Genomic DNA, 24,882 nt, shown 5'->3' with positions numbered 1-24,882 from the left:
GATTGGGAACAATTTTGATTTCTTTCAGTGATTTTACATTGATTTTACTATATTTTCCGGACTATAAGTCGCTCCGGAGTATAAGTCGCAGCAGTCAAAAATGCTTTTTAAAAGAGGAAAAAACATATGTAAGTCACACTGGCATATACGTCGCATTTATTTAGAAAATGAGTAGGCTAAATTAACACGACAAGCCAAATCAAGTTCAAAAAGGTCCCAAAGTCATTCCGCATCACTGAATCCATTGAATTACATAAATACAGGTACAGCATAGCGTGGACTCTCGCGGCTGTAGACGGTAATGGTTTCTCTTGGATCTTATGAAATAATTTTGCCATATTAGTCGTACCTGACTAGAAGTTCCAGGACCCGCCAAACTATAAAAAAAGTGTGACTTATAGTCCGGAAAATATGGTAATCTTTGTCATGGCCTCAGTGAATATTATTTTTCACATTATTAAGTAGGATGATTTTAAAATCACATTTTTTTGTAAATCTGATTATTTTGATTAATGTATCACACCTTTAGTCTAACATCCCTTATCCTTTAATCCGAGTAAAATAATATTTACACAGAGCCCTTAAAAGCTATTTTCAGGGTTCCCACACCTTAGTTAACTTCAAATTCAAGGATCTTTCAAGGACTTTCCAGGTCTAATACCCTCAAATTCAAGGACTAAATGTGGGGACGCATTTCAAGTGAGAGCAAGGGTACATCGTGTTACCTTTAAAGATACTCGTGCTGCATCACTGCGGTGACACTTTGGGGACGCCTCCAGGTGCGTCTAAATGTGTATATCAAATTCAACCAATGGTGAAGCTTAACAACAAAGACAGGGTGCGCGGGAGCCAGGAAGTATTTCGCTATCTTAAATATTGCCAAAGACGGTGTTACAGGGACGCAGGAAGTATGGCAAGGGAGACGCAGCGTCTCGTTCCCTTCTCAGGGAACAACAGTTACATACGTAACCAGAGACGTTTTCATGTGTCAAACACAACTATGCAAAAAAGCATTTTGGTAAATCAACATTCGCATACAGAAGATATAAGCATTTTAAGCGAACAGTTTAGCACTTGTGCTTGAAACGTCTAGAATTTTTATGATATTATCCTACACTACACAGGGAATAATATGGATATTTTATCCAAAAAACTTCTTGCATAAAATAGATTCAAGCACTTTCAATGACCTGTATCTACAGTATGTATGTATATTTTCAAAAACTTCCCAGGGCCTTGAATTTTTTCCCTCAGATTAACTTTCAAGGACCCGTGGGAACCATGTATTTTACTGAGAACGATGGTTCATATTAGAATAATGATATTTAGTATACCCTACCCCTAACTTACCCTTAATGAAACCCTTTTAAACATGTTAATATTTTAAAATATCAAAGAAATTTGCAATTTTAAAACACATCAGAGACACAAGAAAGTAAATTGCATAATAAATATAAAAGGCACTTGTCATGTAATTGTTAATACTGTAATGCAATCAAACATCCAGGCCCGAGCATCTCCTAAAGCAAGGAGTCTGAGCTAGATACAGTACACAATAAAAAGTCAATAAACAGAGGTCAGCTGCTGACCTTTAGGCGCAAAATCAGTTCATCCATCAATTGAAAGACTCAATTAGGAGTTTAACTTTATCTTTATTGTGGAAATAATTGCCAAAATATATATATATTTAGAGGGCACAACATGAGTATTGGCATCTATCTCTCTTAGTACGAGTCTCAAGAGGACCTTTATAAAGAGAGATGTTGAACACTTAATGTCAGTTTCCGATACAGCACCATTACAAGTGTACTTATGTACAGACACATCAGGGTGGTTTAACACTGTTTGTTTAGATGAAAACTAAATTACAGTGGGAAAAAAAGCTATAGAATATACAAGAATACATAAATATATAAACTGTTACCTTTTTTCGCATAAAACAGAGGTCTATTTTCATGTAAAGACGTGCAAACTCCAGAAAAAGGAGGAAAAATAGTTTGCAATTAGTTTAAGTAAACTGATTTACTGTTTGAGGTATGTCTTAGAGATCCTTAAACATTTCTAGCAGCGTTTGATCACGGTGAGAATAAGCACCACATAAATCATAAATTAAAAAATCAAAAGCCCTCATAGGTTCTACCCAATGTGAGCAATATACTGTAGGATTTTTTTCTTACCATGAAATGAAAAAGAATAAGTGTAAGTGTAAACTATTGTAGACATGCGAGCATGTATTTGAGTAACAGCAAAAACAGTCGTATTAACCTGTGAAGAACTTGCAACTAATGCTAATGCTAAACACTCATTGTCAATACAACATCACTTTCAAAACAGACACACATGTATATCAACACTAAACTTGCCGATCATGTTTGTTTTGCATAGACAGAATCTTACATCTGTATTACACAGCACTGTATTACTGTAGCCCCTCCTCCCGTAAGAACTGAAAGACTGAAGAAAAGTCTTTGTTCGCGTAGCCACGAGCACACATGATGCGATAGATCTGATGTGCCAAAGACCCGAGAGGAATTGGGATCTGGGAATTGGTAGAAGTGCTTTGTGCCAAACCAAGGTCCTGTGCACAGAGAGCATAAATATTTATTAAATATTAATACACATTTTTTAAAGAAAATAAAAAGAAATTCTACCTACTTTAGCCATTAGCGTAGTGAGAAATCCTCCCTGGTAGCTGTTTGCAGACGGCACCCCTTCCATGACACCCGGGACGGGGTTGTATGTGTCACTAGACCAACATCTTCCTGAGCTCATGTTCAGAATCTTCGCCAGCAGTTTCGGATCTAAACCTAGTCTGAGCGAGAATCAGAGATAGGTTAAAGGGCAGAGGTCACACAGGCTGCTGACCTTTAGGCCCAGAATCACATCATCTTTTAGTGGGAAAGTGGGCTTGGATAATACAGTATTGATATTTAACAAGAGCTGCAGTTCATCATTTTCCACTCTCTCGCTTGTTGTCCCACACACACAAATGCAGGGGTAATAAAACTCCGACACAAGCAGCTGTCTTATTAACTCACCCCCTCCAATTCACCCCTGTAAGAGTAACGGGTGATTTCAGAGCTGCATTTAAAGCAGATACGACTGAAATGGCCCTCGCTGCTTTGACTCTTCCACAGTTGATAGTGCACAAATAACATTATATTGAGTAACACCCCATGGTTCTATGATGTTCTGCTCTCTTTATGGTTCACATCCCTTTTTAAATGCAAGTCTGTGGGATTTCATTTGTACAAGTTTTAAAGAATGGCAGTGGAAAATCCTAATTATAAAGAAAAAGCACATTTCTAACACAACAAGCAACACTGTTATAAATGCACTGCACAATATTAGCTATCAGCTCATGTAATAATATATACTACTAATACTAATAACGTAAAAATTATGCATTTATTTTAAAGGAAGACACCACCGTCCGTTTTTCAATATTTTACTATGTTCATACCTCAACTTAGACGAATGAATACATTCCTATCTTTTTTCAATGCGTGCACTTAATCTTTGTACAGTGAGTGGTGAATGTGTTAGCATTTAGCCTAGCCCCATTCATTCCTTAGAATCCGATAGATAGACAGATAGATAGATAGACAGACAGACAGACAGACAGAGACAGATAATTTTTAACAAATGCAGACTTTCCACGAAAAAAACATGTTCATTTTCGTTATTAAGTTAAGACAAGACATTCAAATATCAAAACACACAACACACTTTTTGGTTTAATCATTTGTAAATATAATGTCATATATGTTATTATAAATTTTTGTGTATTATTAAACTATATCTGTCAAAATGATTTGCAGCACCCATCCGGGTTAAGCCTGGGTCACACGGCAGGATAATTAGGCCGATTTTAGCCCCGATTCACCCCTTCCGACTATCTTAAGGATGCTCCGATTATCGAATGCGAGCACGCATTCTGTGAACTGTGATGTGTAGCCAATCAGAAAGCAAGTGACGAGGCAGCAAGGAAGCACCGGGAAACAAAATCAAAACAGCCGGCGGCATGCGCACCAGAAAGTCCGATGGACGTCAGAGATGGAGGACCAACTTGTCGACCTGTGGCAACAGCGTGAATGTTTGTACAACGTTTCGTGTAAAGAATATCAAAACCGAAATGACAAGGAGCGGAAACTCACATCCATATCATGATGTAGCAAGTATAGTCCATGCTCGGGTTGTCTCCACTTCTTTGACCATTGCCTTTTCTTTTGATAACTTTTTTTTTTTTTTGGTTAAAAACAAACTACAAACTATCGCCATTGCATCTGTTTGATCTCAAGAGATTTTGCGAGATTTCCCGTCTGACCTGGGAATGCTCGGGAGTCAAATCGGTTCGTGTGTGATGTGTTGATTTTGCCATGTGGCTGCGCACCACTCAATGTACGACCAAAACGGATGTTTTATCGCCATGTGTGGGGTCTCTCAGGGTTGGAAAATCCATCCCGTCTGAACCAGCCTTTACTGTATGTTTTGAGCAGTTGTTATCTGGGAATAACAAACATGCAAATGTCGCAAATGGCCAATCAGAATCAAGCATTCCAACCGAATGCTCTCAGCACGTATTATACATCCTGGCCTCGGGACATTCAGACCTCCTTGTTGATCAATTAAATGATTAAACAATCCATGAAGTCCTTTTATGTGCACAAAAGAAAAATTTAATGATGGTAAGAGTTTTTTACCCGGTTAAAGGATGTTTACAAAATATATTATGATATTGACCGAATTTTTGAGGCTTTTACCTTTATTCAGGAAGGACAGTAAAGAGTGACTGGAGAGTTTTTTAAAAGTGGAGATTTGTGCATGTACTTTTGTTAAATACCAATGAAATTACTAAAGTGACATGTTTGAAAATAAGGCATTTCAATTACTGAACCTAATGCTGCTTTCACATTAGCCGAGGTAGAGGCATCAAGCGCGAGTGATTTCAATGTTAAGTCAATGTTAAGTCACGTTGACGCGCATCTGCAGCGGCACGAATGAGGCATTTAGCGCGGCGTGGTAGACGCGATTCCGCCTTATTCGCGTGTCTAGTTTGCGCGAATGGCGCAAATTGAGCGTTGCCGTGGGAAACGCGCGAGTTGAAAAATGTTAACTTTGGCGGAAAAACACCACGTTAACCACGTGATTACAGGAAGCGAGCAGAGTCACAGAAGTCCCTCCTATGATATGAATTTCCACGTGAATAAAGCGAGTAAACTCAAAATGTTCAAGTGACAAACTAGACGCGAATTTGACGCCTCAAACTCGGCTGGTGTGAACCCACAGTAAGATCCTGATAAAAATGCTAATTTACAAGAAAACATGTCAGATGCACTTTCACTTGATTTCACACCGACTTTAATATTCACTGAGGCCTTATTAAAGATTGAAGATATACATTTAACAGAATGTTATTTACATTATGTAGGATGATTTTATTTGGAAAATGTCTGTGTGTTTTTTATAACCTTAAAGGGCACATTTATACAAAATCCAAGTGTTTGGACATAAATGTTTGTTGGCAGTGTGCGAACACAACCACCCTACAGTAAAAAATCCATCCACCCTTTTTTATCTCCATTAATCCAAAGCAGTCTCATTAGACATGCTGCTTTGACTCTCTTAGCAATGTGACATCACACTGCTAAAGCACCGCCTACAAACGCTGACTGACAGTCCTGTATTTCCATAGTTTCTGCCCTTAGTGAGTTGGACGCTGTCTGCCATTTTTTTGTGCTACTTTGTGAAATCAGATCTATTTTTACCAAAGCATCTCTTTTGTTAAGGGAGCTAAGAGCAATAGCTCATTTGCATTTAAAGGTACACACACACACACACACACACACAACAGTGTGTTTTGGCTCCCACCAAAATAGGTGCATTTACGACATGCTATAACAAATTATCTGTGGGGTATTTTTAGCTGAAACTTCACAGAAACATTCTGGACACACCTGAGACTTATATTACATCTTGTAAAAATGAACATAATATATGCCCTTTATATATACACAATAAAGTGATTTGATTGTCAAGCATGGAACGCATACTCGAAATGTGACCTCTCCATTTAACCCATCCCAGTGAGTAGAGAACATACTGAACACACACACACTATGAGCAATGGGCAGCTAACCTTACAGTGCCCAGGGAGCAATTGGGGTTAAGGTGCCTTGCTCAAGTCGCAACCTGCATGCCAAGAGACTTAAACAGGCAACTCTTGGGTCACAAGCCCGACTAGGTTACATCTGAGTAGTGAAGAGTAGTGGCGCTTGTCTCGGAAGACACCACTAAAAAAGCACAACAACAAAAACCGGACAGACATCAGACTGTTTACAGAGACAAAACATTGGATGGCAGTTGATGAGGAAAAAAACATTTCAAATAAAAAATGACGACAAAGAGAAAAGGGAAATGTAAGAATGATGTGTAACTGGGCAAAGCGCTGCCGTCTCCTGCTTTAACAAGAACATAAATATGGCCACATCAAGAGCGGCCCGACACACATGCGTGTGCGTGCACACACGCTGGAGTAGCAGCGGTGGTGAGACAGTAAAGTGAGCTTTGTAGCTTTTGCAATGTCTATTAAACTATGATGAGTATTTAAAGGCAGTTATACAGTAACTCCACCTGTCTCTCATTCGGCGTGCCACGCCTTCATATGCACAGACTTTATAAGTCTCTCCAATAATTAAGAGACAAGGACACACAGCTGTGCGTAAAACGTCTATTTCTTTTCGCTTTCTACAATTTTGTCCAACCCATACTGTCTGCGTTTACAGACTGCTTTGAAAATAGTAATTACGATGATGTGTGTGCAAGCATGTGTGTGTGTGTGAGCAAGCTGTTGGGATACATTGTCATTTGACAGTTGTTTTTGGGGGGTTTAATGTCTGTAAACAGCCTACTGACTGACCCCGTATCAATCTACTGCTCTGTCTCTCTCTCACTCACTTTCCTTCTTTATGTCTGTGTCTCTCCGTCTCTTGGGGACAACCGGTGACATATGTTCAACATCGTCCCCTTCCCCTCCTCCAGAAACACTCACACAAACCCGTTCTGGGTCAGTGACTGAAAAGGTTACCGCCTCAACTCCAACCTGGCTTCTGTGGTACAACACAAATCACTCTCTCAGCACAAGAAATGAGAGAAAGAGGAGGTGTCTTGACTGTTAAAATGCTAAATAACAACTCTGTATAGCACACGCTCGGCTCCTATGTACATTATCCGAATCATTTGCAATTTACATTCACATAAATGAAACGTGATACTTTCAAAGGATGCTTGTGAAAATCTGTCAGATAAAATTGAGTTGTAAGGGTGAGAAGGTTAATGCAATGGCAGCGTGGTTAGGGAAACCAGATGTAAGAGTCTAGTAAGTTAATGACATTAAAAGAAATAGAAAAAGAGAGGAAATAAACTACAGGCGTTTTGCGTTTGATCACAGCATTAAAAATACAGAGACCCCCTCCAAACGACACATGTTTATGAACGATGACTCGTTTTATCTTTATCAAACCCTGGTGCATTCAGAATTAAGTAGTAAACACGTAGCCCACAATTTTATTAATGTCTTTAGGAGGCAACAAACTAGTTTATTAGCAAATGTCAATTATCTTTTTAAACATATGTACACAGGCTGGGTGTGTGTGCACTGGTGGATGAACTGGGAATTTCAAAGCCTTTTCAATCTCTATTCTTCGTGTATGTGAAAACACATCATTAAAAAACAGGGCTCATTCTCGCTGGTAGCTACTGTTTTAAAGTGTAGACAGCAGCATCTGCATGCATAAGTGATGATAGATGGAGAGAGCGAGAAGCGAGAGAGGGAGCGGGAGAGCGCACGCGAGAGAGAACGGATATAACTGTCTTTTGGGGACACCTTTCCAAGCGAAACACCACGCATGGCCGGAGATACCCCGCGCTCCTTATGAGATCAACAAATTAGAGCGAGAAATAGACGGCGTGACGAAGATTAGAGAACAAAAAGAACAAAAGATTCTACTTGAAGGGTGAAGTTATAAGAAAATATATCAATAATTTTCCATAGGGAAAGATTAATTATCTTCCTATTCTCAAATAGGCCAAACTCACATTCTTTTTACATTGTTTACATGCTGGTTGCAGCATGAGATAACTGGCTGCAATGCAGTATGGGAGATTAATGGCAGCTTGGAACCCAAGGCATCTTAATGAGTCTGTATAAATGTATATGAGCATGTACAGGCCTGATATTCCCGAGAAGAGGGATGATTTCACTACACGTGTTATGATTCCACAGCTGCAGAGGAAATATGAATATACATATCAAATGTAGAGAGGATCGTAGATTTAAAATCTGTTCCTCTCAATAACAAGGGTCGGTTGACACTGTGGACAAGTAGTTGGAGCATGTACTCTGTAGTGCCCATGCGAATGACATTCATTTGGAAACGCCATAATTTACGCCATAATTTCCCATTTTATAATCAATAACAATGGCAATTTAAGCCATAAAAAAATCTTGACCCTATTTTAATTTATTAATATTTCAAACAAACAACAATGAACATAACTATGAATTATTTTTGGCAACAATTTCCTGTAGTATGTGTTTTATTCACCTAATTCCGAGGTTCATGGTCTCTGCCGTACCAATCATTCCAATTGCCAATAGCATGTTGTTGCAGATTTTTGTTGCCTGAAAGAAAAATTAAATACATGAGTTCAGCCACAATAGTAGTTCAAAGGAAAACACCACTGTTTTTCAATATTTTACTATGTTTTTACCTCAACTTAGACGAATGAATACATACATTTTTTTTCAATGTGTGCACTTTAACTTTGTACAGCGCGTCCTGAATGTGTTAGCATTTAGCCTAGCCCCATTCATTCCTTAGGATCCAAACAGGGATATATTTAGAAGCCACCAAACACTTCCATGTTTTCCCTATTTGAAGACTGTTACATGAGTAGATACATAAGTAAGTATGGTGGCACAAAATAAAACGTGGCGTTTTTTAAGCAAATAAAAAATTTGAACTATATTGTATGGCAGAAGATCACTTAGTTTGCAGCACTTAAAAAATCGCCATGTTTTATTTTGTGCCACCATACTTACTCGTGTAACTACTCATGTAACAGTCTTGGAAGTGTTTGGTGGCTTCTAAATACATCCCCATTTGGATCCTAAGGAATGAATGGGCCTAGGCTAAATGCTAACACATTCACGATGCGCTGTACAAAGATTAAGTGCATGCATTAAAAAAAGACAGGTATATGTATTAATTCGTCTAAGTTGAGGTAAGAACATAGTAAAATATTGAAAACAGTGGTGTTTTCATTTAAGCATTACAGGATTGTGAATTTCCTAATACAACATAGCGAAACATAACCCTTTAGCATTTTTTTGGAGATCCACTAAAATTTGTGACCGTCAGCGTATTTACCTGTCCAGTTCCCACTTGGCCACAGTACACTACATTTGCTCCCATACAGGTGAGTAGCTCCTTAGCAGCATTAAACTCCACCTCCACTCCACCCACCAAGAAGGTAAGTTTAGCCAAACTGGCGGCACCAACACCTGCACAAAAAAACCCAGTCTTATTAAAACATGTCCTCAATATTAATGATTGTCAGGTACCAGATGGAAATACAGTAATGTGCTTTAATACAAGCAGTATATATACCATGGTAATGAATGATTGGATCATGGTATTAAAGGGACACTCCTTTTTTTTGGAAACCATTCAGCCGATCTCTGGGTCTGGCGCTACATTTTTAGCCTAGCTTAGCACATAGACCATTAGCATTGCGCTCAAAAATAATTCTATATTTTTCCTATTTAAAGGTGCAGTGTGTACATTTTAGCGGCATCTAGTGGTAAGGTTGCGAATTGCAACCAACGGCTCAGTCCACTGCTCACCCCTTGCTTTTGAACGCATAGAGAAGCTACAGTAGCCGCCACCGGAAAAAACATGTAATCGTCGGAGACAACTTCGTGAAAACGGTTTGTCCGTTAAGGGCTTCTGTAAAAAACATGGCGGCACAAAATGGCGACTTCCACGTAAGGGGACCCTCTGTGTATGTAGATAAAACATCTCATTCTAAGTTAATAAAAACATAACTGTTCATTATGAAAGGTCTTTATACACCCCTGATAATATAGTTTTGTATATTATTTTGCATTTCTGTCAGGAGATTCTTCTAAAAATTACACACTGCACCTTTAAAACTTGACTCTTCTGTAGTTACATCATGTACCAAGACTGACGGAAAATTAAAAGTTGTGATTTTCTAGGCAGATATGGCTAGGACTATACTCTCATTCTGGGGTAATAATCAAGGACTTTTGCTGCCGTGACATCACTACGCCTGCTGCAGCCATATTACACACTACCAGAAAATAGTCCCCTGCCATTGAAAGTTACTACGGGGACTATTTTCGGCTGCTGCGTAATATCTTTGCGCCTCCTGCAGCCATGTTACAACAGCAAAGTCCTTGATTATTACGCCAGAATTCGAGTATAGTTCCTAAAAAGTGGAGTGTCCCTTTAACAGTACTTTAAAAAATGAAATGAACAAAAGTATATTTTTTAAATGTGTTACCAACCGTTTAACTTTGTTCCAAAAATCTAGCTTAAACAACCTACAATTTACTTAACATAATATTAAAGAGTCATCCTTATCACCTTTATGCAATAATTTCTGTAGATCTTAGATATATCACATAATGCTACTAATTTAAGTTAAGCAGGTCATGCTTTAGTCAACTGTGTATGTGTGTGTTTTCAAAAAGAGGAGGGTATTAATAAGCTGTCTGGCACCAGAGGGACAGCATTTGAGTGTTTGCCTTTAAAAGGCGATTGTCCAAATCATCCTTCACAGCTCTCTGAGGACAAGAACCCATTGTCCTCCTCCATACAAACACATACACTGCGTACGACAGCTGTGCCTGAAGCGACACTCCGCCCCCTAAGTGAACACGCCCCCTGGGGTATGAGTGACAGCTCTAAGAGGTAATTAACTTTACACTTTATCATGTTCAATTAAGCGCCACGCCTTAAAGAGGACCAAGCGTGGCCAATCACGTTAAAGCGTGCCATGTTTTACATGGGAGGGGTTCTTTTTAAGGCTGCTGACATAGATATGTGTGTCCGGGGAGTTGCCCGATTATAATGCAATTAAAGCAGTAAAATTGGCCTGAAATTTGTTTTTAACACTAAAACCTCATCTGCTGCACTAAAATCCCCAAACTTGCATATGAATAGCAGCGTATAAACATGCATCCATTTTGACATCGCACAATTAAATACGATAATCTAAACAGCGTAGTTTTGTTTGTGTCGACACTAATGAATAGGCTTTTTATACTGAAAAGCTAATAATGCTTTAGTTAATTATTAAAGACAGAGAAAAGAGCTGATGCAAGACAGACAGAGCGAAACGTAAAGCGAAATAAAGGAAAAGAAGACTTTATGACTTTCCCTTCGGTCTGTATTGATTTCCGCCGTACTTATCTGTCATCAATAATTCTCTCATTAGCTCAGCGTGTCTGTCATTTCCCTTACGCCACATACACACACAATGAGTAAACGTGTGTGCCTGCCTAGTTAATAATATAAATGCAAGTCAGACTTGTAAGACCTGTCAATCAAATCAATTCAATAATGTGCCAATTCATTAACCTAATCATATTTTAACGCATTATTTTAAACTAATAAAACTCAATATTTATCTATATTTTTTAAATCAATGCATTACACTGACAGGCCTAGTACAAACAAAATGTGCACACAAGACCAAAAAAACTGTGTTGGAAATACATAAACATCGGGAAAAAAAATTAGATAATTAATAATAATATAATTCAATTTGTATATTTTAGTTTCCGATAATGAAATTGACTGCTATAGTACATGCACTGTAAAAAAAGATTTGTTGATTCAACTTAAAAAAAGTAAGTTACCTGGTTGACTTAAAATTTTAAATTAATTGTTGTGTCAAATAATATTTGTAAGTTAAATTAACTCAAAATTTTAAGACAACAAGGTAACTTACTTTAAGTTGAACCCACTTTTTTACAGTGTGAGAGAACATAGAGTACTGTGCAAAAGTCTTAGGCCACCACCACCACCAGACTTTTAAAATTTTAATGTCCATCCATATTTACTTTCAATCTATTTTATTAAGATAAAAACAGAAAATACAGTAAAATGTACAAAATAATAATAATAATAATAATACATTTTCAGGACTAAATGTCTTCTTTAGGTATTGTCTGGGTTTAGTGTGACCTCTCTTGGCACTACACACATCTTGAGCATTTTTGAGCAGAATGAAGTAAAAAGACTAACTTCTTTAAAATTAGGATTTAATTTTATTTAGGTTTAAGAGAGCCTTCAGTTTCCTGCTATTGCACAAGTGGAAGGGGAGTTTACCCTAAAAACTTGACACATCAGTTTACATTTTTATACAGTTTTTAATACTATATTTTCTGGATGTATTCTAAGAGACTGAGAAACAATTATATATGATCACTATAACATTGCAAAAACAACAAATCTAATTGTGGCATGTTGCCTAAGACTTTTTCACAGTGCACATCCATACATATGTTCTGTATTAAGCACATAACAAAAATGTATAAAGATTTATAAGAGTAAGTACTACTGAAAGCAAATAAATGAGATTGAACTTAACATACAGATGAGTGAGATGTAAGCAGTTGCTTGTGGTGTCAGGTACCGCACACTCTTTCCGACATCTAAAATGTTCACATAAGCCACTGAATGGTTTAAGCAATTTTGAAACATTTCATTAGTGGCCCAGTTACATTAAAGTACATTTGTGGATACAAACTACAACACACACACACAGTTGAATAAGATGTGTTCATATGAGCCTAAACCACCTCATTGAGCTTAAAGGTCTATGAGCCTTTATTGTGTGTTAACAAAAACCCCAAGAAACCTTCTGTCTTCTTTCTACAAGCTTCTATAACTGCTGACAGTAATAAAGACCATACATGCCACTTTTTCCAGCCCGCCCCACCAGACACACGCACAAACACTTGTCCTTTTTGCGATCTATCAGTTAGCCTCCTGAGCTGATCAATAACTTTTTCTTTGTGACTGTAAAAAGACCAGCATTGATCTGAAAGAGACAATGGGGATTCAAAGGCGATTGTCTCTGTAAATGACTGCGCTGGCAGGGCATTAAAGAGATCTCTAGAGAACGTTCTTATTGTGTTTCCAATAACAGAAACACTGCTGTGAAAACATTAGGCGAACCTCAATAAAATGCTCTTTTTTTTAAATCAGAGAATGTCGATTCGTTCATTTTACGATCAAACTTATACTTGTCCATACTGGATATACAAGCAAATAAACGCATACAGTCCTCAAGACGCCCAAACTTGTTAGTCAAAACGAATTTTGATAATGCAATTTTGTCTTTTTCTCACGGAATGTTGGAGTAACGATTTTGGCTTTTGACGCAGTGGGAACGTTCTACGCAGTAGAACAGAAACAAAAAAGTATTTACTAGCTTCATGTGGCAAAACCTTATAATTACGACCAAGAGCAGATATTTTCTCAAACAAATTAAAAACACCAAACAAATGTAATCATTTTTTAAAGAAAAAGCACACGAGAAAACGGTTTATATGCCAGCAGTGCTAATGTGGTGTTCTGACAGGTTCACAGAGGCAAAACGGTTTTACGAGCCACCACAAAAACACGAGATCGCAAGCCTTCGCACGGTCACATGAGAGAGACTTACACAAACAGTAAGAGCCGTGTGCTATTGGATTAGCTCATTATCTTCATCATTCCGATAAGCGGGAGTTTAATCACTACGATACGCAATCACTGTGTCCCTTTAAGTGTGAACAAGTGAGGAATGATCTGGAATCAATGTTTTCACAGGGCCTGGGATCATCTGTATATTGGCTCATAAGGGTGCAGATTAGTAGATCTTCACACATACAAATGTTCCTCTAACCGTGCCATCATCAGCATTTTAAAATGTCAATAAAAGAGGACTTAAAAGCTATTTAACGACACTGATCTTCTGAATACACACACAAACACACAACCACACACACTCACAAAAACTTCTGCCATATAAAGTGTCTGTTTAAAGCAGGAGATGGGCTTTGGCTTGGACTTTGAGTGACAGCTTCTCAACAGGGGGCATAAGTGCATACCAGATGACACTGGAAAATGATGGACAGCTTATAGTATGGCAATCATATACATGCAGACATTAAAAGAGATTCTTAAAATGTCTTCTCAACTTTAGTCTAATATATTTTAAGCTCAATCGGACTGGACAATAAAAACAGGCACACACACAACACACGTACACTGCTGTAAGGGGCTTGGTTAGACAGCTGCTATGGGTCTGTTTCCATCTGGAGTTCAGGACAGACACCGACCACCCCCTGCACACACATGCAAACACACACACGTCTCCCAGTCCCTGGCCTTCCCAGCGAGGATCTTGTTATGCTAATTCTTCTGTCACTTACCTATCTATCAGCCCGTTTCTTCCTCCCCCTTCTGCTCTGGCCAACAGAGGGCAGAGATATAAATGAGTGCACTCGTGGTGCCCCAAAACAGCGCAGGAAAAGCTGATCTACATTAGGATATATCTGGCGTCACACCTCTCCGTTAATGATCTCGTTTCTGGGCAATCGGAAAACCAGATTACCTTTCGTGTACAGCATCTGCTGTCCCTTCAGGATAGTGAATTAACAATTATGAGTGAATAAATAATGTTGACAGTCTAAAGGACTCCATTAACACTGTAGATATGAAAAATGAAAACTCACACGCATGCACAAACAAACAAAAGCATGAACAGAATTTGAGCAGTTAGCTAAAGCTGGTTAGGTTTAAGTTTAACTGTATATTGACACTTAACACAAATGCTAATCAAAGAAAGAAAAGGCCCAGTTGAGGATTTTTTTGTATAAAAAAGCATACTAGCTTCTCCAAATAGATAATTTGATCCTATAAGGTACTTCAAAGACACATTCAGTTTAAATTAACATGTCATATTTAAAATGCAGATTTAAAGGATCTTATCAAAACTGAAAGATTGTCATAGTCTCCTTTAATAGTGCTGATAAGGACCAGATGGGTGAAGGCAAGATGACGGCTACCGACATCCATGGAGTAAAGCCGAGGGGAAAAGACAAAAGCAGGGTTCCCACACCTTAGTTAACTTCAAATCCAAGGACCTTTTAAGGACTTTCCAGGTCTAATACCCTCAAATTCAAGGAATAAATGTGGGGACACATTTCAAGTGAGAGAAATTGTGTTACCTTTTAAGATACATTGTTACAGTTCCCTTTCGAGGGAACTCGCACTGTGTCACTGCAGTGACAGTTTGGGGACGCCTCCAGGGGTAAGTGCGTCTGAATGTGTGTGTCATATTCAACCAATGGTGAGGCATAACGACAAAGACAGGGTGACGCGGGAACCAGGAAGTATATCGCTATTTGAAATATTGCCAAGGATGGTGTTACAGGGACGCAGGAAGTATGGCAAGGGAGACACAGCGTCTAGCGAGACGATTGTCATTTTTGACAATAGAAATAACGGATAACACTTTTGGACCACAATTTCTCGTCTAGGACCAGTCCTGAAAGTGTCAGCGTGACCTCACACAATACGTCAAGAGGTCACAGAGGACGAACGCGAAACTCCGCCCCAGTGTTTACAAATGTGTTGATAGAGGAGCGTTCCGACGTTGTTGTATGTGGCATAATACTAATTAATGTCTTTGTGTCAGTTTATTGTTTACAATGGTCCGCAAATGTGCGTTTTATATATGTAACACGTGACCTCCCTACGTCACTACGCATTTACGTTAGGTCGCCTGGACCGGACCTAAGACGAAGAGTTGTGGTTTGAGGGTGCATCTTTTTTATTTTTCTTGTCGAAAATGGCAGTCGTTTGGCTGGATGGGACCCTTGTGCCTCGTTTGGGATCGTTTGTGGTCCTTTGAAACTCCGTTGAAAAAAACTGTTAGGTGTTGAGTTAAGTATTAAAGTCCATTAAATGAGAAAAATCCTGCAATGTTTTCCTCAAAAAACATAATTTCTTCTCGACTGAACAAAGAAAGACATCAACATTTTGGATGACATGGTGGTGAGTGAATTATCTGGCTTTTCTTTTAAGAAAATGGACTATTCCTTTAAAAAGTCTAGAATTTTTATGATTTTATCCTACACTACACAGGGAATAATATAGGTTTTTTTCAGAAAATTTCTTTCAAGCACTTTCAATGACCTGTATCTATATATGTATATTTTCAAAAACTTCCCAGGGCCTTGAATTTTTCCCCCCAGATTTACAAACTTTCAAGGATTTCAAGGACCTGTGGGAACCCTGCAAAAGGCTCATTTCTAGGGCTATTTATTGGCAATTATTTCATGGTACGATACATTTCACTGAAAAAAGTTTACGATGCAATATGTTGCGATTCATTGCAATACTTTGAAACAGAACAGTTTATTGGGATTTTTTTGTCTTTTAGGAATATAAAAGGATATAATTTAGGAAAGCTGTCATTGAGAACACACAAAAAAAATTGTGGCGTCCTATGTTAGTACTTCCCGTCACTGTTTAAGTTCAGAGATAAGAAGAATGCTATGTAGTGGTGGGGATGTAAACTCAAAAACAAATGGCATGACTCTTGTATGATTTTTATTTTTAAAATATCAATACTGCATTATTGAGAGTCGATACAGTACTGTCAAACAAAATACCTTGATACTCAACTTTCATGATGGGCCTAAATTTAAGTCGAGGTAAAGACTGAAAAATAAAAGCAACCAGATGAAACTAAAGGGGAGGTTAACAGCCGCACGCGAATACAGTCAGCGACCGTGTTACGCAAATACACATTATGAGTTACGTACGTTAGTAAGTACCACACATGACTTGAGGTTTCTGCATCGTGAGAGCAACGTACTGACACGGCCAGGCAAAACACAAGCAAAACCAGATTTAAGCCCAGTCCCACCACACACAAAACTGTGACACAAACACTCTCTAGCACACAGAACCGAAGTTTTCCCACTGAAAATGAGCGACAGTGTGGCCACAATCTCAGCAAAAACCAAGGAATGTGGGTAATTACTGTTAACTAGCAGAGCACTTGTTAGACGAGGCAACGGCCACACAGCCCACGTTTCAGAGCGCGTGACGTTACCCGGGGGTTTGTTGTGGGTCCAATTCTGCAACGGCAGACAGTGAGGTTTGTGCCTTTGAGTTTATTACAAATCTACGCAAAAGAGGACAAAGAGAGAGCGAGAGAGGGTTCGTTTTGTCACTTTACGAGTGTATTATTTGAGAAACACATTCTTATTTGCCAAACCTTAGTGACGCACAAGAGAGAGACACCAAACCGAGAGTATAAAATTATATCAAAAGAAAATTAAAAAATACAACATGATCTCACACACATGCAAATTTGGTCTTCCACAACTGAGACCATATATGAGAGGACAGATGGTGGGAGATTGCTGGGAATGGACCATCACACACACCATGGCGTAATGATGGCTGGAGTGCCACCTTCTGGACAGCTAAAATGTCATTCTGCTGCTGTGTTCAGAATATGCTCTAATAAATGCTCCCCATAGACCTGACAAGGCCTTAAAGGTGCTTGTTTAGGGTATGAAATAGGGTAATTCTATATATAATTGGTTTTCCTGCAGTACTGAAGCATCCTGTCGTAAAGAAAAAGTGCACCTAAATATATTTACTCACCCTTGTGTTGATCCAAACATGTATGATTTTCTTTCTTCTGTGGAACAAGGAGATAATCGAATATCATAATGCTTGTTTGATGAGAGCATACAGTCAACACAGCTGCGAAGCCTCATAGAAGCACCATAAAAATTGTTTATAAACACTGCTGAGACACTATGTGCCAAGCCTTCTGAAGCCAATTATAGAATTGCTAAACGAAAAGCAAATTTGGGATTTTGAAAAATTTAATCTCAACGAAGTTTCCAAATCTAATTCACATATGCACATTTTCAAATTTAGCATTATCAAAGAGTCTGACAACAGTAAAAATCCAATGTTATGGTGATTTGTGACCCAGACTATAAAAACTCTGTTAAAGCTATTTTTGTCGATTTACTGTTTTCTACATAAAATTATCCTACGAAACATTCTGTGAAAACATAACCTTAATATCTTTAATATTGACTGAGTATGGCCACGTCAAAGATTCATCAATGTGAATTAATTACTGAAATGAATTTTTGATGCTTTATTAGCCTGGATTTCATTGACAGGGTCACATTTTTGTTATTTGTTTGCTTTCATTGTGTGAAAAAGTGTCATTTTTTTGTGGAAAATACAGAATTTATGAGAATAAATAATTAATGAACACATTTTTATCTGATTTTAATTTATATGTTTATATTTATGTTTGTATATGATATGTGACCCTGCCTGTGAAAACCCAGCTAAAGTCCTTTTTTAAGATTTGCCTACATAATTTTGTGAAAATAATACCTTGATATTTTTAATATTGACTGAGTAAGGCCAGATGTAAAAAATTTTTGAAATTGGTACAATTTATAGTTAAAATTAAATTGTGATGCTTGTTATCTCAGAATTTAATTTTGAGACTTCAGCCTGGTTTTTACAGATGGGGTCACGTAATTTTTAATGTGTTTTGAAAAAAAAGAACTGACTTGGCTCAAACTCTACTTTTACAGTTACTGTTACAGTTTCCTGGCAAACGTACATTGTTACTAGTCTCACTCCAATTAATTCGACATGCATTCAAAATGATATAATCTGAGGAAATTGCTGTAATGGTTAGAAGGTTTAGATCACAGTCTAGTCCAAGGGCATGGAGACATACACCCATTCACCTTTTAATAGCCCAGTCCACACACAGGCCCTTTAAAACCGTGTCTGTGCTACAGACGCCACTCAGTAAACATACATCCAGCAAACCTTTAATGCCTGAAAAGTGGGGAAGAGTTGTGCAGGTTAAGCATGTGCAGTTTCTCAGCTCTTTATGGCCTTTTATCTACATGAAAGGCGCTGGCACTGGGAAAGCCAACATTACGGCTCCATCAAAGTGAAAGCTACTGACAGCGCTGTCCTCCATTATGGCTCAGGCCATTAAAGGCCTTGTCACAGATCCTTCACAGAAACTCTGCATAATATAACAGCTGGGTGTTTGTGTTTCTTGAAAATCTTGAGTTTTTTTCATGACAATTTGGTGACAAAGCCCATTAAGGATTCCTTTAGGAAAATAAAATTCTGCAATTATTTCCTTAAATCTGCATGACAATAATAAGCATTCTACAGAATGTATTGGTCATGTTTTTCATGTAATTATAAAGACTGGGACTCAAAAGTACTTGTGTGCTACAGTATATGATCTACTACGCAACAGAGCAAAATAGAATAAAATGTAAAAATTATTTAATTAAAATAATAATATTAAAGAATTAACTATCATTGACATTTTCTGTAAATTACATCTTAACTTTGCATTTATTTATCACACATAGCAATAGGACACTCTAAAAAACCTTAAAACAAAATGAACAGGTATTATGAACTGCTATTTTAGGGCTTTTGCGATCTTTATAAAGATCGAAAATTGCAGTCTCCTTTCATTGCATTTGCACTGAAACAAACTGATGAATACTTTTTTTAACTTTTGTGTCATACAGGTTTGAATGACAAAAGAGCAATATTCTTTCTGGATAAGCTCGTCATTTAATCAATTCCAACCCAACAAATAAAGCATCTCTTTTACAGTTAAATGTTAAATGTTGAACTAATAAATGACTAATAAAATTTTCTCAGAAAATTGGACCAATTAAATAGGGATGCACTTACACTGTATGAGTGATACTGATTTAAACAGACAACTATGATACCACTTTTAAACACTTGTATACAATACTATACAGTTGGCCTATTAGCTAGTTTATTTCTGCATCAAACATGGATTGGATCTATTTAACATTCAACTGATCAACATAATACGAGAGGCACAAAGTAATATAAAATTTTGGCCATTTTGGTCTTTTTCCAAGGTTTTGAAAAAAGCCCAGACCACAGACATCCTCCCGAAATACTCTTACTCTGACCGCATGGCTCCCGTGAATGAGTAATCTCTTACGTGATCAACTATGTGATTTACTATTTTTTTACCAATCGCATGTCTGACAAACTATAATTTGTACCGATTTTTTTTGTTTTGGGAAGGATCGGTATTGGCCTTTCCCTTGCTATTGCCGATATGCCGATGGTTTCTAATTCATTCGAAATTGGCAGATACATATCGGCAGCTGATACATTGGTGCATCACTACAATTTAACAATTTAATGACAGAATAAAGATTACAGTGTCTTGCATTCCAAATAGCATTCTGCCGTGTCACTTGGTCTATCAATGTCAATTTATTCAAATTTGCCAAGGAAGCTGTGTTAGTATCCTAACACTAAAAGTCATTTCAAGTAACTTCCATCGACTTACAAGCATTTGTGATAAGTTTCATACATTAATAGTAATTCTTCAGTTGCTATAGGAGGTGAATGCGTTATGTGCCTGTATACACAAGTCACTAAGTTATCAAGAGTGGGTAAAACTTTTTCTACGGTTTCAGCAGCAACAACATAAACAAACAGCTTTTGTGGACTAAACACAACATCCGGTAGGCTTCCACATAGAATCAATAACAAGAGTCCTTTTACAGTAGTTCATTTCTGATAACAAGGGAAATAAATGACAAGTAAATTACCTTCATATATCTACCGTTTATCAGTGAGCTAATGTTGCTGTGTAAAATTCATGTATGCAATGTTAACTACAGATCCTAACCTCTCTGCACAGTTGTGATTTATGCTTGTCATCTCCCCTCGTCTTTAGCAAACCAAAACATTTTATTCAGGTGTGTATATGCGGCAACGCGCGTGAATCAAATGAAACCGTCTATAGCACCAATTAACTACTTTCACCCATTAGACATGAGTAAATAAAATGAGCCACAACATTTTTTTGGCAATGTTAAAACTATCTTTGAATATACCGAGCACAATAAAGCGAGAATGACACAGAGAGAACACAGTTTAATCATTAAACAGGGAACCAAACTGTAATTAAATCTTCACTCAACCACTTCCAAGAAACATAAATAATGTGATCTGTCAATCAAACCGAGTGCGACATTATGTCTATGGTATCAGTGGGTTGTTCATACCTCCTGACACTGGAGCATCCATGTACACCGCACCCGTCTTCTCAGCAGCAACAGCCATCTCCCTAGATACTGCAGGGTCTATGGTGCTGGAGTCGATGAGAAGTGTGCCCTTTTTTATTCTCCTGAAGAAAGATTAATGAAACTGTCAATAGAGTGCCGCAGGAAAGACGCATATTTGTAGTCTTATCCGGAAGTTAGTGGGATTCTGGTTCCCTCGCAAAAAAGCATAGATTTTGGATTATCGCAAAAATAAGATCTGTTGACAAAAGTATGACACTTGCACGTTTTGTCCAACAAGTTAGTCTTCACAGATAAACACAACTTCGATGAATTTTGCTGTCAAAATTCAGCTTTCTATATTTCTAGTAAACGCATTTACACTTAGACTAATTTAGACTATTCATCTGTGAATATTAACTTTGGAAAAAGTGTCAAAAACTTTTGTTAAACAAAAAGTCAAGAAAACAGGAAAAAGCTCTAACTTCTTGTGCAATAAGATGTATAAAACAGTCTTATGCTACCGTGGTCTTCATTTTACACTTAATCACCTAACAATTAAAGATAATAGGTATAATACAGTATAGTGTACAGTATAATAATTATAGCCATAGCGTTTATATTTTGGGGTAAATCAACCCCAATATTTTTTATCAAACTGCACATTTTAATTGATTACATCACGCATCCATATGTTGAAAGTGCAGAAACATCTTTTAAAAACTTTTAATGAATTGAAAACCTTTCCTAAACAAGTTATAGACCAACTTATCAGTTAGACTTGAGAGATATTTCCCCATTAACAACATAGGGGGATACCATCATTGGCCATTTTTTGTTACCATAAGTGGTCATTCAGTGCCAAAATGTACAAACTATTTAAATATCACAACATTCTTTTAGTGATTTAAATATGTTGGGAAAATGTATGCAAAAGTATGAAATAGCATTATATTTATATTGGCCATATCCATCGTTGGCATGTTTGAATTTTTTTTGTGACTTTAAGATTTTACAGAATTACTAGATTCATACTTTTTTTATACATAAAGAGACATTCCACCTTTTTTTTAAAAATATGGCCATTTTCCAGCTCCCCTAGAGTTACACATTTGATTCTTACCGTTTTGAAATCCATCCAGCTGATCTCTTGGTCTGGCGCTAGCACTTTTAGCATAGTTAAGCATAATCCATTGAATCTGATCAGACCATTAGCGTCGCGCTAATGGACTAAGGACTTTGCTGCTGTAACATGGCTGCAGCAGGCGTAGTGATATTACGCACTGCCTGAAAATAGTCCCCTTGGTTACTTTCAATCGCAGGGGACTATTTTCGAGCACTGCGTAATATTACTAGGCCTGCTGCCGCCATGTTACATCAGCAAAGTCACTGATTATTAAGCCAGTTTGAGAGTACAGTTCCTAGCCATATCTGCCTAGAAAATCCCAACTTTTAATTTTCCAATGGTCTCAGTACACAATGTAACTACAGAAGACATTTTAAATAGGAAGTTTAAAATAAGAAGTTTTAAATAGGAAAAGTATCGAAACTCTTTGGTTATTTTTTAGCGCAATGCTAAGGGTCTAATCAGATTCCATGGATTATGCTAAGCTATGCTAAAAGTGGTACCGCCAGACCCGGAGACAGGGTGGCCATTCGTGCCAGTTCCGCCGGACACGTCCCGAACATGTTTTCGGGTTCGTTCTCCGGAAATCGCATTGGTCGACCGCATACGTCATCGAGGTTCTCACATTTCAGTTAAAATACTATATAAAATTAAGATTTTTGTTTATTTTAAGATTTTAAGACATACAATCATTGTAGTTTCATTCTTACTTTGAAATGTAACGGTTGCTTTTCTGAAAATTAAACCCGAAATATTAAACCTTGATGACGTATGCGGTCGACCTTCCGGAGAACGAACCTAAAAACATGTTCGGGACGTGTCCGGCGGAACTGGCACGAATGGCCACCCTTCCCTGGAGATCAGATGAATGGATTCAAAAACAGTAAGAATCAAATGTTTAACTCTAGGGGAGCTGGAAAATGAGCAATTTGACATGTCTAATTTATCTAACCTGCATCTTTTTGGACCGTAGTTCAAAACCGGAGTACCCGAAGTAAACCCACGCTTACACAGGGAAAACACGCAAACTCTGCACAGAAGCCGGGGCTTGAACTGGGAACTTTCAGGGCTACCGATTGAGCCAGTATGTTAAGCCCAGACCAAGACTAATCACACTACCAGTGAAATTTCTTTCTGGGATAAACTCTTTAATCTTGGATGGGTCTCAAATTTTATAAAAGACCCTCACAGACATATGCCTTTTCTATCAAAATTACAGCGTACCATATTGCAGGATATCATATTTTTAAGTGTCTTCTAACTTTTAACAATTAATTCCGGGAGGACAGCATTAAATACTTAGTGTCATTTAACATACTTAAGTATTCCATTTGGTCCTGTGTAAACTTCTATGACATTGGGGCTGGATGGCAGCATGGTGATAATGCGGTCTGCTTTTTCTGCCACTTCAGCAGGGCAACCCAGGATCTGTGAGGAAGAGCGAAGGCAATTAGACTCACAATTAGCAATGTGTGATCTAGTTACAGCAACAAAGTGCAAAACATGAAACTACAGCAACTGATTAAAGAGTAGTGAACCTGTGCTCCCGAATCCTGGAGTTCTTTACAGGATTCTGGGAAGACATCCGTTGCAATGACAGGGTATCCATGCTTCAGTAAGTTTCTAGCCATGGGTGTACCCATGTTACCCAGTCCAATAAAACCCACTGGGGTCTTAGAAGCCATTGATCTACAGAATGCTGAAAAAACACTCCACATGTTTAAGGAATACACATGCAAAAAAAATCTAATCTGCATAAAACATTGCATTTATATGAAAATGCTGTTTCAAGAAAAATATTTTACAAAAAACATACGAGAAAAGAAGAAACTTTGTGGCTGAACTTTACGGCTTAAAGAACATACTTTGCTGAGTTACTTCTTAAAGTAAAGACCGTCCATACTGTAAAAAAAATCCCAGTTGTGTTTGCACAGCTTGTACACAGATTCAACAGGATGCTCAAAAAACAATATTTTAAATTAACTGATTGCAATGACATTTGTGACGCTTTGTCCCCCTTAATCTGATTAAAGAAAAGTCAATACGCAATAACATACCCATCCTGATGTCCACATGTCTTTTGCACCTTTTATAGAAACTCCAATTCCCTCTTAACAAGGCGGCCATGCTCATTTCCCCTTGACCTCAGTGCTTCACTGACAGACTCGGAACTCAGGGGGCGTGTCATATGAGTGACAGAAAAGTCATCCAATCACTGACCATCTAATGACACTGTTTATGTTGTTTAATTACAAATTCCGGTTACAAACCTATTTAAAGTATTCTATATTTTTCTTACGTTTCTATTTTTTCTATCTGTTTTCTACTAATATCGATTAACTGCACAACATAACAGCGCTATAGAAATGAATGTGTTTTTATTAAAATCGAAAGGACAACAAAGAGTTTGCAAAATAAGATCTACATCTGCATAACCATATTCTTGACAATTCTTAAACGGCTTTAATTTTTTTTTGTAATTTTCATGTATGTTTTGTTGGTCTGTTCACCAACC

General features: G+C 37.7%; 1 protein-coding gene across 4 annotated transcripts; it reads right to left on the bottom strand.

Moving 5' to 3' along the window:
- Positions 1-1,632: 1,632 nt before the first annotated feature.
- Positions 1,633-24,583, bottom strand: hibadha (3-hydroxyisobutyrate dehydrogenase a). 4 transcript variants are annotated; one of them, XM_055219435.2, is made up of 8 exons: positions 24,425-24,583; positions 23,906-24,066; positions 23,686-23,795; positions 21,245-21,366; positions 9,432-9,565; positions 8,607-8,683; positions 2,656-2,812; positions 1,633-2,578 (listed from the first exon to the last, which is right to left on the bottom strand). In XM_055219435.2, exons 1-8 carry the CDS (start codon positions 24,498-24,500, stop codon positions 2,420-2,422), a joined length of 996 nt encoding a protein of 331 aa, XP_055075410.2. In that variant the 5' UTR covers positions 24,501-24,583; the 3' UTR covers positions 1,633-2,419. The 4 variants fall into 4 exon arrangements, with proteins under 4 accessions (XP_055075410.2, XP_055075411.1, XP_073714494.1 ...); XM_055219436.2 differs by lacking the exon at positions 24,425-24,583 and adding an exon at positions 24,233-24,403; XM_073858393.1 differs by lacking the exons at positions 1,633-2,578; positions 2,656-2,812 and adding an exon at positions 5,818-7,109.
- Positions 24,584-24,882: the final 299 nt, after the last annotated feature.

The sequence above is a fragment of the Misgurnus anguillicaudatus genome, chromosome 20 (assembly GCF_027580225.2).
Source record: "Misgurnus anguillicaudatus chromosome 20, ASM2758022v2, whole genome shotgun sequence".
In the NCBI taxonomy this organism is placed as follows: Eukaryota; Metazoa; Chordata; class Actinopteri; order Cypriniformes; family Cobitidae; genus Misgurnus; species Misgurnus anguillicaudatus.
This window is presented reverse-complemented; position numbering and strand designations above follow the sequence as displayed.